General features: G+C 34.1%; 1 protein-coding gene across 2 annotated transcripts in view; it reads left to right on the top strand.

Moving 5' to 3' along the window:
- The window catches only part of LOC123681274 (aquaporin AQPAe.a-like), a 46,519-nt gene that overhangs the window by 24,908 nt on the left and 5,749 nt on the right, over window positions 1–15,862 (top strand). For both annotated transcript variants that reach the window (XM_045619707.1, XM_045619625.1), the window contains exon 3: window positions 13,022–13,165. In XM_045619707.1, coding sequence (XP_045475663.1) covers window positions 13,022–13,165 — 144 coding nt within the window. The remainder of the gene's footprint in view (window positions 1–13,021; window positions 13,166–15,862) is intronic.

Here is a 15,862-nt window from a genome sequence, read left to right as displayed (position 1 = left end):
AAAATCTTTACTCTTCTCGTTGTCGGTGCAAGTGTTGCACATATGTTATAGTTGTAGACTGGACTGAACTCAATTGAATTATTCGCCCTGAAATGCCAAGTTTTATAGGAATTCAGGCAGTTTTCCATTGGACCGTTAGCAAAGCTTTTCTACGGATCCCTTAAGGGCGTGGCTTTGATCATACCAAGTTTTTACACCGAGTTCTTCTGTTTTTAGCATTTTGGTTCGAAATTTAACTTTCGTACTCAAAATATTTTCGAGGAAATGGATATATTTCCTACACCGTGTTGTGTGTTACTTGAGAAATCACAACTATTCAGGAGTTCTGTGATTCTGGAGCACATTAACAGTTTTTATATTTATCAAAAACTTGGCAGAATAGTAATAGGTCAGTATTTTACAGTAGGATTTAGGAGGTAATACTTCGATGAATGGTAGAGGATGGAGTCTTTCATATATTTTTTGTTCAAAGTCACTTCTCCCTCAAGTTGGGTATTGCCTGTTAAAGTTGGAAATTTATCAGAAATGATAAAAATTTGATAAATGAATATTATTGACTTTAGTTCATAACCAGCCACTGGATATCGATTTGAGAGCAGCCCATTCAATATAATAGTATAATATCTTCTCGAGTTTTATGGAATCAAGCTGAACAATATTTTTCATCAAAAATAAAAATTTTATTAAAAACATACATCAATTGGAGGACAATTAATCAACGTTAGCTGACTACCAAATCTTATTTGCCTGAATGATTGATCAATAGGGAATATATTCATTGAAAACAACATTTCAGAGGACACAAATTCAGGGAAGAAAGGGTTGAGAACAACATTCATATTAACAGGGTGTTTATTAATTCTAACATATTAATTGCCAAGTCTACGATAAGTGAATAAAAAATACTTCAAAGGCACTACGGTCTTGAATGTCTTGATATGACGTAGGTATGAATAATACTAGTTCCCGATACTCAAAAACTGCTTTTCATCGTGTAGAAATCTGAAATACACGTATTTTCCAATAGAGAAATTTTACCACCAGCAAGTCTAACCTTTTGTGCCAATGACTTGCAACTCGAGTGAAGAAAGTAACCTTCGGTCAACCAGCAACCAATGTGTTTCGATATATTCTGCTCTAGATTCAGTGTTGAATTTCTGCGAAAAGAAATAATAGCGATGTTGAGTCGTGATTGACTGTTATTAACTCAACATGATTAGGCTGTTCGCCATGTCAAATTGCATACTGCTTCATTATAGTTTTACTTTGTGGTATTCAAGAAGACGCTGTCAGCCCAATTTCAGTCAAAATTGTTAGGATCATTGAGAGCATCCGGTGATTTGTTGAAATTAGCTATACGGATTTAGAATCAATGTTAGTTATCACTTCATTCTATCCAATTTCTATTGCACAGCGTTGTAAAAGGGTTTTCTAATGAGAGGTTTCATTAAGATAAAAAAAAAATAATACATTTTGAGAGAAATAAATAGATTTTTATTCCATTGTGAAGAGGAAGGTATGCCATTAATGATGGAAAAAAATATCAGCCAAATGATAGCCACGGCTACCGAGGACTGCCGCAAATCTTGGATGCAATTTTGATGGAAAGTATATGGAGCTAATACTTTCCTTGAAATTTTCAACTACCAAATCGACGGTAGCTATCATGTGGCTGATATTTTTTCCCATCATTATTGGCGTACCTACCTCTTTACAATGAGATGCGAATCCATTGATTTCTGTCAAAATGTACTGTTTTTTTATCAAAATGAAACCTCTTATTTGTAAACCCTTAACTATATGGAGCTAATGTTTAAGTATATGGAGCTAATAATTTCCATGAAATTTTCAACTATCAATTTGCGGCAGTATGTCCTCGATTACTTCACGAATTCCATCTTTAAAATCTTGAATCGAACATTGGCTTATATTTTATCTTTCACGTAGTTTTAAAGAAAAAGTTCTAAAAGTTTTAAATCACAAGATCTTGGTGGTCAATTGCGAGTATTTCGTTGCTTGTGTGGCATGTTACGTAGCACCGTCTTGTTGAGAAAAAACGTCGTTCACATCAATATCTTTCAATTCCGGCCATAAAAAGTTATCATAGCTCGGTAGCGCAATTAATTCACTGCAACAGTTGCATCATTTTCATATTCGAAAAAGAAAAGCTACACCACCAATTTTATCAGTTTTTCTTGAGTGATCACACGGTTTCGATTGTTCACATCATTTATTTGATCCAACAGCTCAAATTTTTTACCAGTTTCACTATTGCTAGCCGAGATGATGCTTCACTATGACCCAAAAGTGCTTTAGTTTTGAAAACTGAGACTGCAAAGTTTCTGTAATTTTTTAGCGAATTTCAACAATTTCAGTGCATTGTTGAAGTAGTGTTCTTTTTTCAGTAATGGCATAGTTTTACTTTCCAAATGTTAAAAGATGACAGCTTCAAATGTGACCCTTGATTTGAGTACCCTTGTTCTGAGCAACATGATGTTAGCTTTCTATAATTTGGAGAATAATATATATATATATATATATATATATATATATATATATATATTTGGTCTAGAATAATTATAAATTCACCTCAAACTTCTAGGCTGAAATGAAGGTCTCGTAATTGAATTCCATTCTGCAAATTCATGACAAGTAGCATCGATAAAATTATCCGAATATTTTCTGAAATCGATTTCAGAATTAATCACGAATTGATTTTAAATGCGTTCCAACCGTTACTATTTGGTAGATGAGCATGATCAAAACAAGTTTTATAATTTCTATATGATTTTACTACCAATAAAATTGGATATTAACAATTTGAGGAGAAGGTATGTGCATTGTGTGAGCGCGCAGTTCCAAGTTCATATTCAGACACGGTTACACAATGTTATCCTGAAATTAATAATATCCAATTTTATTGCTAGTAACCACATAAAGTAGGAAACTTGTTTTTCCAATAGTTCCTCTGATGCCTTCTATCATCTCAAAAGTAGCAAGAGGAGTTTTGGGAAGACGACCGGAACCATATTAGGGTAGGTAGGTCTCGTGGTTGGGAGAAATCTATCAGAAAAGAAACATAAGTCCCGGTCTTGACGCACAGATGACACTGTCAGTTCCATGCCACCCTTTTTTCGTTTTGGTAAGCTTCGATGCATGTCAACATAAAGTTTAAGGCTGGATCAAGATTTGAGATTAAATTATGTTACCATTGTTGTTGATTGACAAAATGTACAAAACGAGTTCCGTGTATCTACCTATTGAAAAAACACTGTTTTTTGATAGGAAAACAGAAACACGAATGGAAACTTGAAATTTTCAGGATAGGTTCAGGTCTCGAATGCTACGACTAAATTCTTGAATAGGTAGAATCTTAGGGGTTCTGTTCGAGATTTTCTTGGCCTCATAATTGATGATAAAATTTTTTGATTTGACGTGAACTAATAATACTCGTATGTTTAAAGTCTCTTCTGTTGGTCTCTGAACTAGAGAAAATTCAAGAAAAATATCGAACAAATAAAACACTCAATATTTCAATTATGATAATCTATTTCACAGAATTGAGGTTTTACGATAATTTTGGATAATGATGAAACATAAAAGTTCCAAGTTTGATGCAATGTTTTTGTTGATCGCATCATTTGAACCTTAAATATGCTGGCAGAATATCTAAACCTAATAATATTAGGTTTGGCTTTTCGACAACACAGTTGAAATTTTGGATTTGAATGAAAATTAACGATTCCAAGCTGTTATGTTTATCGCATAAGAATGAAATTTAGTTGATATATACGTAACATATCGTATATTCAGAAAACCATCAAATAAATAAGCTAACCGACAATAATAACGATGAATAACAATAATGATGAATAACATCTCCTCCTCCTGATGCCTTCTTTACATTTCTGGAATTATGAAGAATCTCTCAACAATTAATTGAAAATATTTTAAATAATTCGGTTTAATTCTAAGAAGTGATCTTTTTAGTCTCAAAATTATAATTCTTTCTAATGATTTATAGTTCACAATTGAATCGAGTATAATGAACTTTGTGAGAATTGAAATTCTTGTCCAGTAAATTCTCCAGGTACTTTATCAAAATGTGCGTACTAGAATACAAACGTTATATCTCAACTCCAGATCTTATCGTGCGCAATAAGACATAACACTTGAGTATTAAATCATGGCGTATGTACGAGTTTCAACGATTAGGTCGAGTTGCTCAATAAATAGGTGTTAAATCTGCGGTTCATTTCAGTTTTAAAGGGTGTGGCCCAACAATTTTACTCCTCCGGTTGGACATTCCTCGAATTTCAATTTCAATGATCCAACTTTTTGTTCGTGTAGAAATATACCTATAGAGGGTGGTCCAGATTTTAGTTCAACAATTTTGACTTCCGATAAAGCAATTTTTTTCATGAGAGAAAGTTCATATAAACATATATCCTAAGAAGCCTCGTTTTCGAGATATAGGGAGTTAAAGTTGGAAAAAAAAACGTTTTCTCACTTATAAATCTAGTATTATTACATTCCTTGATTGAATTTTTAGGTACCTACAAAAGAAAATGAGATATTCCTTGGATAATTTTGAGAAAAGAAATCCTATAAGCAAACGCTCTGTTTTCGAGATACAGGGTGTTTCTTGTAGTCCTAATTTCTGTGATGATTATACCAGTTTATCGAATCTTTATTGAATTTCGCTATAGATTGGGTCAATAAGTAACAAATCTTATGATTTATTTATTCGTCACAGCTTACTAACTTGACTGGATCACTATATTAATTGAAATTTTATGAGGATTACTAGAGAATTGTTTGAAATTTTTTTCTCGAAGTCGATAGCAGATACGACAAAACTACAACAAATTAAAAAGTGTAGTATTGGACCAAATTTTCTTTCTACTTTTTTTTTAAACTACCAGTGGTCCACCAAAAAAATGAAAAACACCGCTGTTATTAGTTGAAAGTGTAGACATATCAGAAAACACCTTGAACAAACCTTTTTACCCTTCGAAAACTTCTCCTTACGTCTATAATTGCAAATATTGCCCAATTTTCAACCGGTGTTCTATTGATCTGACTCAAATAATGTGAGGCCTCTCCATATAAAAAGACAATTTGACGTTCTAAAGTTAATCGGAGTGATATATATGGTAACGGAATATTTTGATCGGAAGTCTTTACACTGTATAAGGAGATAACTGTCTCGAAATTGCAAAACAACAGCAAAATTCCGAAACGACTATTTCAACGTGTGCGAAATACAGAAAGATTTACGTTTTAAAAGTGCGGAACCAGGATTGTACCCAACAGTTTAAGTGATTATAGGAGCAAAATTTATTTTAGACGTGAACGATCATACGATACGGGATTATTCATTGAAAATATTCAATCTCTTACTGTAGACTCTAGACCTCAAAATATGATGATTCAACTCAACAGCTCAACATGCCTGAAACAGATATTTCTGGTTTACGAGATACGAAGTGTTTGAAGTTTACAATATGGATTTTGATTCTTACAATAGATTTTCGTGTTTTTAAGTGCTATTTCAAAATTGATCATTTTACGATTTTTGGCAAATAATTGCCAATTCATTATTATCCTAGTCATTGTTCAGCCTCAAATCAAATCAGCGATGATTTACTTCACATAAATGTGACTACCTCTCTATATTAGCAATGATGAAAAAGAATTCAAATTGGCTTCCTCATGCCAAAAAAGTAAAATGAACAATTTCCAAACATAATTATTGCATAATTCAAAATTCATATTTGAACGCTAAACACTATAAATATCTTACTATTCGACCCTCCTAATGAATAATTATGTATAGGAGTATAGGATCAACTTGGATGTCACAAAAACCAAATTTCAGGTGATTAAGAATTAGGTCCTCCCCTTAGCAAAATATAGAAAACTAGAAGTTGATTTTCTGCGACAAATGAAGTGAAATTAATGACAATATTCCTTAAAAACATCGTCATTGAATTGCCATAATAGTTCAAGAGGAAATGTAGATATTGAAGATAATATTTAAATTGTAAATTTACCATAATGAGGTTGCAAACTCAGAATTCTAATATAGCAGAACAAGAAGATGTCCCTACAAAAAATATTCACAAATCAATTTATGTTTTCAAAGAATATAGGTACGTCTTGGAAATCACTCAAAGAATAATAGATTCGATGTTTTCACGTCCTTGAGTATGATGAAGTTTAAATTACAGGGTTAGGATCACTGAAATTAGGCGACCAATTCAGACTACGTTTCATCTCTACATTTAATGTTTATCAAGGCTATAAAGAAAAAACAAAATAGGATTGAGTTGCAATAATGAATGTGTTCATAAGAGAGACTTAGGGCGATTGTTTTGGATTCAAAGAATATTTGGAAATTAACAGTAATACTTAGTTTAATGGATGAAAACAAAAGAAACGGAGTTTTACATCGAACATTTATTATAGAAATTGCCTTCGTTGTCGAAAGTTGAACTGTTGAATGAGTAATTTTATTATTTTCTCATATAGATCACGTGTTCACATATTCCTAAGTAGTGGAATTTCTGATATCCCTCAAATGAATTTGTTTTTACTTGACTCAGATCTCGTGTAATTGGTGAAAATTTAGTTTCATCATCATTTCGCTGATGTTCCATTTCTTTCCATTTTTTCATAATCCACAAGCCTTCTGTACTATGATGTGCTGCAATGGAGATTGTATTTTTCCTATCCCTCAACTTTATCCCATTTTGTTTGTTTCTCGCTGTCCTTTATTAAAACTGAAGATAAAAATGAATATTGGCTTGGTCCAAATCGGTCCCTGATTTCAGTGGTATTAATTCTAAATTTTAAACGCCATCATTAAAAAAAAATGTCCAATCTTTCTTGAAATGGTTGCTATATTCTCGAATATAATAATTTGAGAATATCTGGAACCGTTGTATAATTCTTGATGATCTATAATAAAAACATTGAATTAAATTATGGTAATTCAAATTTCTCGGCAACAGGAAATATGTATGAGTATTCGGAAGAAACACAAGAACAAACGAGAATGAAATACAAATTGGAACAGAAAACTATTGAAAATAGCTTCGAATAAGAAGTGAGTACGTATTCTCGTTGGGCTAAGTTCGGTCCTGTATTATTAATAGCCATTTACAGCCGAAGTGAATGGAAATAAACATTGTGTCGATTTTTCTAGGTTATTCGCAGATGTAGGTCTATATCAATCACATTTCATACAATTACGTTGATTATTTTCTTCATTGTTCTAATCAAAAAACTTAAGATCTACTAAACCATAATTTTTTCGAAAGTAACAATAGTTGTATCTGTCTTCAGAAAAAAATTGATATAATCTGTGGGATGTGAAAGCGAATGATTGAATGAGTAAGAGAACCTTCGAAGTCTTAAGTGGAAGGATTCTTGAGTTCATTGGTCTGATACGACTTGTTTGCAACTATGAACACAAATATTATTTGAACCAAAATCTGGAACGAAGTGTAAAAATAATTAAGCATGAACAATTTTTTTATTTCCCACCATTATTACTAATTCCTTTTTTGAGCGCTCGTTCAACATTACAGATCGCTCTTTTCGTCACAATGTCTGTTATTTTAATACTTTCATTGGTACTGAATACACATTCCTATCCTTAAAAATGGATGAATTTTTAAAACTCGTATCGAATTTTCAAATTATTACCTCCGGACTCCAAATATTCACAGGTCTGAAACTTCCCAACTAAATCCTCTGCCTCCATGGCTTTCTCCTCCTTTGGTCTATAATAAAATAGACCGATACACTGACAGACTGCTATATGTACTGGCAAACCGATTTATCACCAAAGTTGTCCAAAATAGTCTTTATATATTTTTTTATATATATATATAAGTGTTAAACTTAATACTTATGGCTTCTGCACATTAATGCCATATAATTTTCCCTTGTGGACAAATGCAGAGGGATTAATCAATCCTTCTTCCCTTTCGTTAGCAAAATTTCTCATCAGAGCTATTTTCACTATTGCACCCTTCGAAACGGTCATAACTGACCATCCTAGTGCAATAAGTTTTGTAAATCTTTTGGACAAAAAGTCATGCATATGGTTCTCCGATGGATCAAAATCAGAAAGAGGTACTGACATTGGGGTATATGAACCTAAACTGAGGATCACTTAAGCTCTGGGAAGTGAGCCCTCCATTTTACAGACCGAGATACTGGCTACGTATGCGCTCAGGAGTGTCTTAAAATGAATCTCAAGGGGGTGCATGTCTACATCACCAGGGACAGCCAGACCACACTGAGATCCCTGGAATCGTACTGCTAGAGGTCTCTGTTGACCTGGGAGTGCCGTTACACCATAAGGCAACTGGCCAGAGGCAGTGAAGGGACTCTACTATGGGTACAAGGGCACTGGGGTGTTGAAGGGAACGAAAAAGCCGATGAATTTGCAAAAAGTGCACCAAGGTTTACACCTGCTGGACTTGAGCCTTTCTGTGGGCTAGGAAAAGGCCAATATAAGGTAGCGGTCGAGCAATGGGAGTTGAATAACAGGATAACCCACTGGACAAACACTCCTGGACTTACTCAGGCCAAGAAATTCGTGATGATTTCACCTACCTACGTCAGAAAGCTCTTGAAGCTGTCACGGTCCTGGATACCAGAGAGGTAACGATCAAGGTCCCTAGGTTGTCGGTCTTATCAACGCCATTGACGACCTCCTTGTGTTTCCATGAATGAGTAGGGTAGAGAACGAAAGATCCACATGGTCGCAGTTCCCAGGAGTCTTACCGAACCACAACGACCCCAGTTCGAATAATAATAATAATAGTCTATAATGAAATAGACCTATACACTGACAGACTGATATACTGCCAAACACATATATTACCAAAGTTGTCCAAAATAGTCTCAATATTTTTTCATATAAGTGATAGACTTAGTGGCTTTTGCACTTTAATGCCATATAATATTCCCTTGTGGACAAATGCAGAGGGATCGATAGCTCAGTCCTTCTTACCTTTCCTTAGTAAAATTTCTCATCAGATCTATTTTCACCATGTCACCTTTTGAAGCTGGGATGGCTTCAAGGAGGTTATATCTTCACTTATACAAGTTTCTCGTCTGAAACACTTTTTGCGATGGCTTGCAATGGCAAGGTATCAATGTAACCAGGTGATCAGTGTAGAGATTCTGGATTGTTGAATTTCCAACAAAAATAATAATAATTATGGTCCTTCCTATAAAAACATAGATAGGTACAGAAATGGCAGATAGAAGTAAAAACGTAACTGGATTATACTAATTGGCTATCGAATGTGAAAGTAATCTAATTGGAAGACTTCTTTACGAAGGTCTTGAAGGCCTCTTAGAAAAGACACCATTACCACTTCGTCAATCGATCTTTTTCTTCCATATTTCTCGAATTGAACTTTTTCAACGTTCAATCCTTCACGTCGGTAGATAATTAGACGTACCAACGTTATTTGAATTGAATTTACGCTCGGTGTGAACCGATAAATTGAATATCTCCACATGTAACCGATTTGGTAAAGTTGAAGGCTAAGAAAACTCTCGACTAGGAGTTTGACCATCGTGAAGAGATGAATGGGACATGGCACAGGTGCGGTCTTTCACATGTATGGGCGCGCACAAAAAAAAGTTCAGAGATTACGATCCTCTTTTATTATGGTCAAAGTAAATATTTATGTACCAATTTGAATGTGAAAGACAGAAATATATTAAAGAGAGTTGTGTTATTTGCTTGAATTGAAATGGTTTCATACTGTAAAACTCAAAGTATTTCTAGGTGATGAAGCTGCGATATCATTGAGATTAAAATTGAAAAATCTTGTAGATTTGACACTATGATTTGTTATCAGCTATTTCAACGCAAAGTATCCTGCAAAAAATTAGAAAATCTCGAAAAAAATTATTGACGAATATAGATGTAACGATCTTCAAATAAATAATAATTGAATAAATAATACAGTGGAGGGGGGATCCGATTCTGGGTTCAGCTGTTTCGAAATTCAATAAAAATTTCATAAAACCCGAAACTAAAAGAGATAGTTTCTTGAATGAGCGCTTACAAACTTTTACATCACGTCAGTGTTTTCCTAATTTTTGAGTACTCGTTTTCCGGATCTCTCTATCATTTGGTTACATTCTCTGTAATATTTAATTTAGAGCCAGAAATAATATGAAGCTCGTTCAGATTCGGCTAAAGATTCGGATAAAGATTCATATTTCGCAATATAATTTATCCCTTGATGAAAAATGTATGTATGTATGTATATTGTCTTTATTTCCAACTAAACTTACATCAATTAGAGAAAAACAAACAAAAATACAATTGATATACGTGTTGAGCAAGAAATATGGCGAAGTCCAGATGAGTCCCCTAGGAGACTCCCTGATCCACTCAACCATTGAATCGACAGTGCTTCATTCTGAATAATAGGAAAAAATTAACAAAAAGAGAAGGATAAAGAGAAAAAAAAAAAATTAATAACACATTCTTATCCATGTACAACCAAAACATTCCTTCTGTATCCGGGATAGAGAGGCATTCATCGCAATTAAGTTATGTTTGCATTGACAATAATTTCCTTATAACATTTCCTGAAAGCTGCTCTAGATAGTTTCATCAAAGATTCAGGGTGACTATTGAAGAATCTTGCAATATTGAAAGAGAAACCTCTTTCAAAGATCGAGGTTTTATGATATGGTGGAGTGATTTTTCCCCTGAACCTAATATTAAGATTATGCACGTGCGTTCGGAAGATGATTTTCTTATAAAGGTAAGGTGGGCGTTGGAAAAAAACAATGTCTCTATAAAAACATGCACAATGCAGTTTTCTCCTTTCTTCCATACTCAACCATCCTGCCTCCCTGAGTCGTGGAGAAACTGATTCGAACTTCCTCACACCATAAATCAGTCTCAGACATGCATTTTGAATCATTTGAATTCTTTTCTTATCATAGTAAGAGAGGCAGTTCCCATAAACAACATCGCAGTGATTGAACATAGACAAAACCAATGAATCGCAGAGTAAAATTTTAAGTTTACGTGAAATGAATTTTCGGATCTTATAAATGTATTTTATTTTAATATATGCTCTCTTTATGCACTCTGTGACATGAGAACCAAATCTGAGGAAGCTATCAAACGTCACACCCAGATTCCGAGCTGTTTCCTTTACTGGCAGTTTGACACCATCTACTTCAACACTCACCAAGTTTTTCACCCTTACAACCTGTGACTTAGGTCCCAAAACCAAAAGAGAAGACTTATTCGCGTTCAGCAAGAGAGAGTGCTCAAGAGCCATTATTCTCAGTGACTCTATTTCTTCACTCAATACCTTGGAGCTTTCGACAGCATCACCACTAACAAATGATAGGTATACCTGTGTATCATCAGCGTAATATTGAGCTGAACATTTATTTAATGCCCTTGGCAGCCGAGACGTATAGATCGCATAAAGAAGCGCCGATGGAACAGAACCCTGAGGCACCCCACGGATTAGTTCAACAGCGGCAGACATTTGTGAGCCAATTTTCACACACTGGGTTCGTTGTGATAAAAAATTTTCGAAAAATCGCACCGCTCCATCACCAAGCCCGACAAAGTGCAAAATTGCTAGAAGTAGTTCGTGGTCGATCGTATCGAATGCCTTAGTGAAGTCCAGTAACGCCAAAGCCGTAACCTTGCCGTCATCCGCCGCCCGCAAAATATCATCAGTAACATTAGTTAGTGCCGCCGAACATCCGTGACCCCTTCTAAATCCCGACTGACACTCAGGAAGAATGTCATTGTTCTCAACAAAATCCGATAGCTGCTGGTTTATTATTTTCTCCAACACCTTCGATACGCTAGATAATATACTGATGGGACGTAAATCCCTGTACTCTCTCGGGGTTGGGACTTTCGGTAATGGTACAATTAGTGCTTCTTTCCAGCATTTCGGAAAAACAGAATGGAGTATACAATAATTTATTATATGTGTAATAAAAGGTAGTATGAACGGACAACAAAGTTTCAAAATATAAATGCTAATACCATCCACCCCCTCTGATCCCGATTTTATCCCTGTAATCGCCTTCAGCACCGTAATCTCATCTACCTCTGCGAAACAAAATGGAGCGATTGTACAATCTGAAACGTTGCTTTTATATAGGTTCAAGGTTGATGAGTCAACCGACAACGGGACATTAACGGCTTCAGTAAAAAATTTAATAAGTTCGTCTGGTTTTTTGAGATCCTCAGGTATTTCAGAACTTTGCTTAGAGTTGATGACTCCGAATCTTTTTAACTTTTTCCATGAATCGATGCCATTCTGGAATTGACGTTCGAAGAACACTTTCTTCTCCCGTCGTATCATTAAAGTTGTTTGATTTCTCAAGCTCTTATAATACTCCCAATGCTGGACCTTTCTACTACGTTTGTAACGCAAAAGTGCCTTATCCCTCATGTGAATGGCAGCACGAATGCTGTCAGTCAACCATGGTTCGTTACTTCGAGAAAACCTAGCTAATCGTCTTGGAGCATGTATATCCAACAAGGAACCAATACAAGAATTAAAAAAATCGACTTCAAATTTATCAATACACAAGTAAACTTTGTAGTAACGGTAATACCATCTTTCAACTTTACAAATTCAAATATAGTATTTCCATCCACTTCTAGATTTGATTTTTGCAGAATATAATCTTCAAGCTATTCCAAAATTGTAAAAATGTATTCGAGAATCGTTTGTATCGAAATAATTTCTTCAATGGTCTATGAAAGAATCGAGAATGAAGAAAGAGTCATAGTTATATTGGAGAAGATAAAATCTCAAAAATCACATTGGGTCAATGATTTATTGAATAATAGCTTATAATACAGCTAGTTATTTCACTATAATATCCAATTCTTTTATCATCGGCACTGGGCATATTTCAAACTTTTTCAACAAATTTTGTGTTTTTTTTTTTTGATTTTTTATATTGTATAATCTTCTTTCAGACAATTTGCCATATAAGCGGAGGGCATTTGAATCCAGCAGTTACTCTTAGTTTCTTTGTAACTGGAGAGGTGAAGTTGATCAAAGCCATTCTCTACATTCTGGTTCAATGTATAGGAGCAGTTTGTGGAGCAGCTATATTGAGGGTAAGAAAAAAAGGAAAAAATAAATATGTTGAATTGTCTAATTAGGTTATTCGGCACTAGTATTTGATATTATAAAATTGACGAATAATCTAATATAATATAAAAAACAAGAATGACTTTGTAAACAACGAACAACAGATGTCATTACCATATCCGAAAGTAAAATCTAAACTAAAACTAAACTAAACTAAATAACATTATAATATACTAAATTATAAACACTCAAGATAGCTACACGGTTATAAATATCAATAAGCAGTAGTGGTAAGTTCTGTGGTAGTTCTTTTTAACAGTCTACAGGGCAGGTGAAGAAGGTATAATGCTATTGTATATATTGAAACGCTGTTAGTTTACAACAAAACAAAAAAATTACCTATCCTGTCTTGTGATCACCTATTTTATGTACTAAGAATATATCGGAATATTATGGTGAAATTTAGTCCTATAACATACTTCAGCCTCGACTGTTTTTTTGGTTAATTTGATCTAGGGTTTAAAAATCGCAAATCTTTCCAGTTAAGACATAACATCATAACCACACTGATTTAATTCATTGAAATTGCTATGAGTTTCGCAATATGCGAAATTAATTTGATCAGAATGATAATACTGCCAATGCTTATGAAATCTTATCGAGGCAAAAAATTAAAATGTATTCCTTTCGTATCATTCGGAAATATTCTTGATAATCTTCTCTAGTTAATGATCTCTTTCCGTTCATCGAGTATTTCGCGAGTTGAATAATCAGTGCACGAACGTGAGAAATCTGATTAGATATAATAATTTCACTTTTTCCTCCTTCTGCAACAGTGTTATACCTCTGAAGATATCAATTTAACATTACTCAACATATTATATTATTACCATTCATCACTGTGAAAAAAAAGCTAATGTTACAATATAATTGATAATTTTTCTTATCGAGAAGGTATTTCATGTCTAGAAAAAATCAATAGTTTCGATTGCTCAGTCGTTGTTGGATTATTAGCATTATGTTGTGCCAAAAGACAGAAAGATCTCACTAAATGAATCACACGACCTGGGAACCATTTTTGCTTCTACTAAATCTGTATTCTCTTGTATGTGTGTTTTTTTATATCATACTGGTACTCTTATATCGTATAAAGAAAATGCACTGTCGACTTTGTATACAATTATACTGTTCTACTGAAAATGAGTTGATTACCTACCTGAAAAATGTCCATGAATTCTTCTCATAATTCTCTCAGTATTCACAAAAATAAAATGATTTTGATGAAAAAATTCAAAAAATTCTGAAAAATATGGAAACGTGTTTCTTCTCAAGATTGAATGGAATTACCTAATGAATATAAATGACAAAAGAAATGTCCGAAATAATTCACAATATGTAGGCATTATATACAAGTTGTATCATTCCTATTGGAAGTACCGTTGGTTGATTTGAGTTAATTCTTCATATTTTGGGCTCAGGATTCTATAATTGAAAAATTTTCCAATTGCTTATGAAACTCATGATGACTACTTCTCAGTTATTATATCCTACAATAATCTCTCTTCAGAAATAAGCTAAAATAATGAGCGTGTATTCATCTCGTTACAGCACATAAAATTGCTGTAAAACATCTTAATGTTATTTATAGATAAGTCAATAAAGAGGCGATCCCTTGGCCTTACTGCTTCGAGTTTATTCCAAAAAAAAACCCAAATCGTGACGACTTTATAATATGCACTGCTTTCTTCTTGTTCTGTAATTTGCCCAACCTATTTCAGCCCACTCTGTCATCCTCTACGAGTCACCAATCCCCCTTTAGACTGTCAAACAATGTAACAGTACATTGTTCACGATTTACATAAAACAACACCTCGTTGTTCAGTCTGTCGCAAATTGCATTATCTATCAGCCATCGCAGATCTGAGGCTACGAGAAAAATCCTTGAGAATGATGTTAAAATGATCGAATGTCGCCTAAGAAGAATATACCCCACCTCTATGGCTGTCCGTGATAGAAATTTTTTGACATTCATTTCGAAAGTTCAAGGGAGCCAATTTTCTATTGCATAAGACGCAGTTAATAAATATAATGGGAACGAACACACGTGTTCTTGAGTGTACGAAGCGAAAGAATGAGTTGATTCGATCAATTTGTGATAATTTCGTCCACATACCTAGATATTATTCAGCGCTCGTTCCCCAAACAGATCGCTTTATAATTTTGTGACCATGTATGTGATTTTTTGATTTTTAGCCAGGTATGGTCTCAAACTGTAAGGTTGGTCTCGCTAATGACCAATCCGCCCTCCAATTCTATACTGTACGTCCGTAAACTAGATAATTCTCGAACGGAACGACCTAGAATATTGAAATCACAGTTTTTTCAGATTTACAGGGTAGGCCAAATTGGTCACGTTTGAAGAGATTCTCCTATTTCTATACTACATCTTTTCAACTTCAAATTGAAACTCAACAAAATTAAATTGGGAATGAAAAAATTTAAATTGGGAATAACCAAATTCAAATTGGGACATAAGTTTTCGTCTACTCAGTATAGAAATAGAACTTTTCACGTCAAAAGTGTACAATTTGGCTCACCCTGTAGGTACGCCTCTGCGAATAAACAGGATCCCAATATTCCCAATAAATTTGGGAAAATATGGGTGTTGGCATATTGAATATTCCATAGGGGTATTAGTTTTTTCTTATTATACATAGGCGTAA

Source organism: Harmonia axyridis, chromosome 1 (assembly GCF_914767665.1).
Source record: "Harmonia axyridis chromosome 1, icHarAxyr1.1, whole genome shotgun sequence".
Classification (NCBI taxonomy): Eukaryota; Metazoa; Arthropoda; class Insecta; order Coleoptera; family Coccinellidae; genus Harmonia; species Harmonia axyridis.
This window is presented reverse-complemented; position numbering and strand designations above follow the sequence as displayed.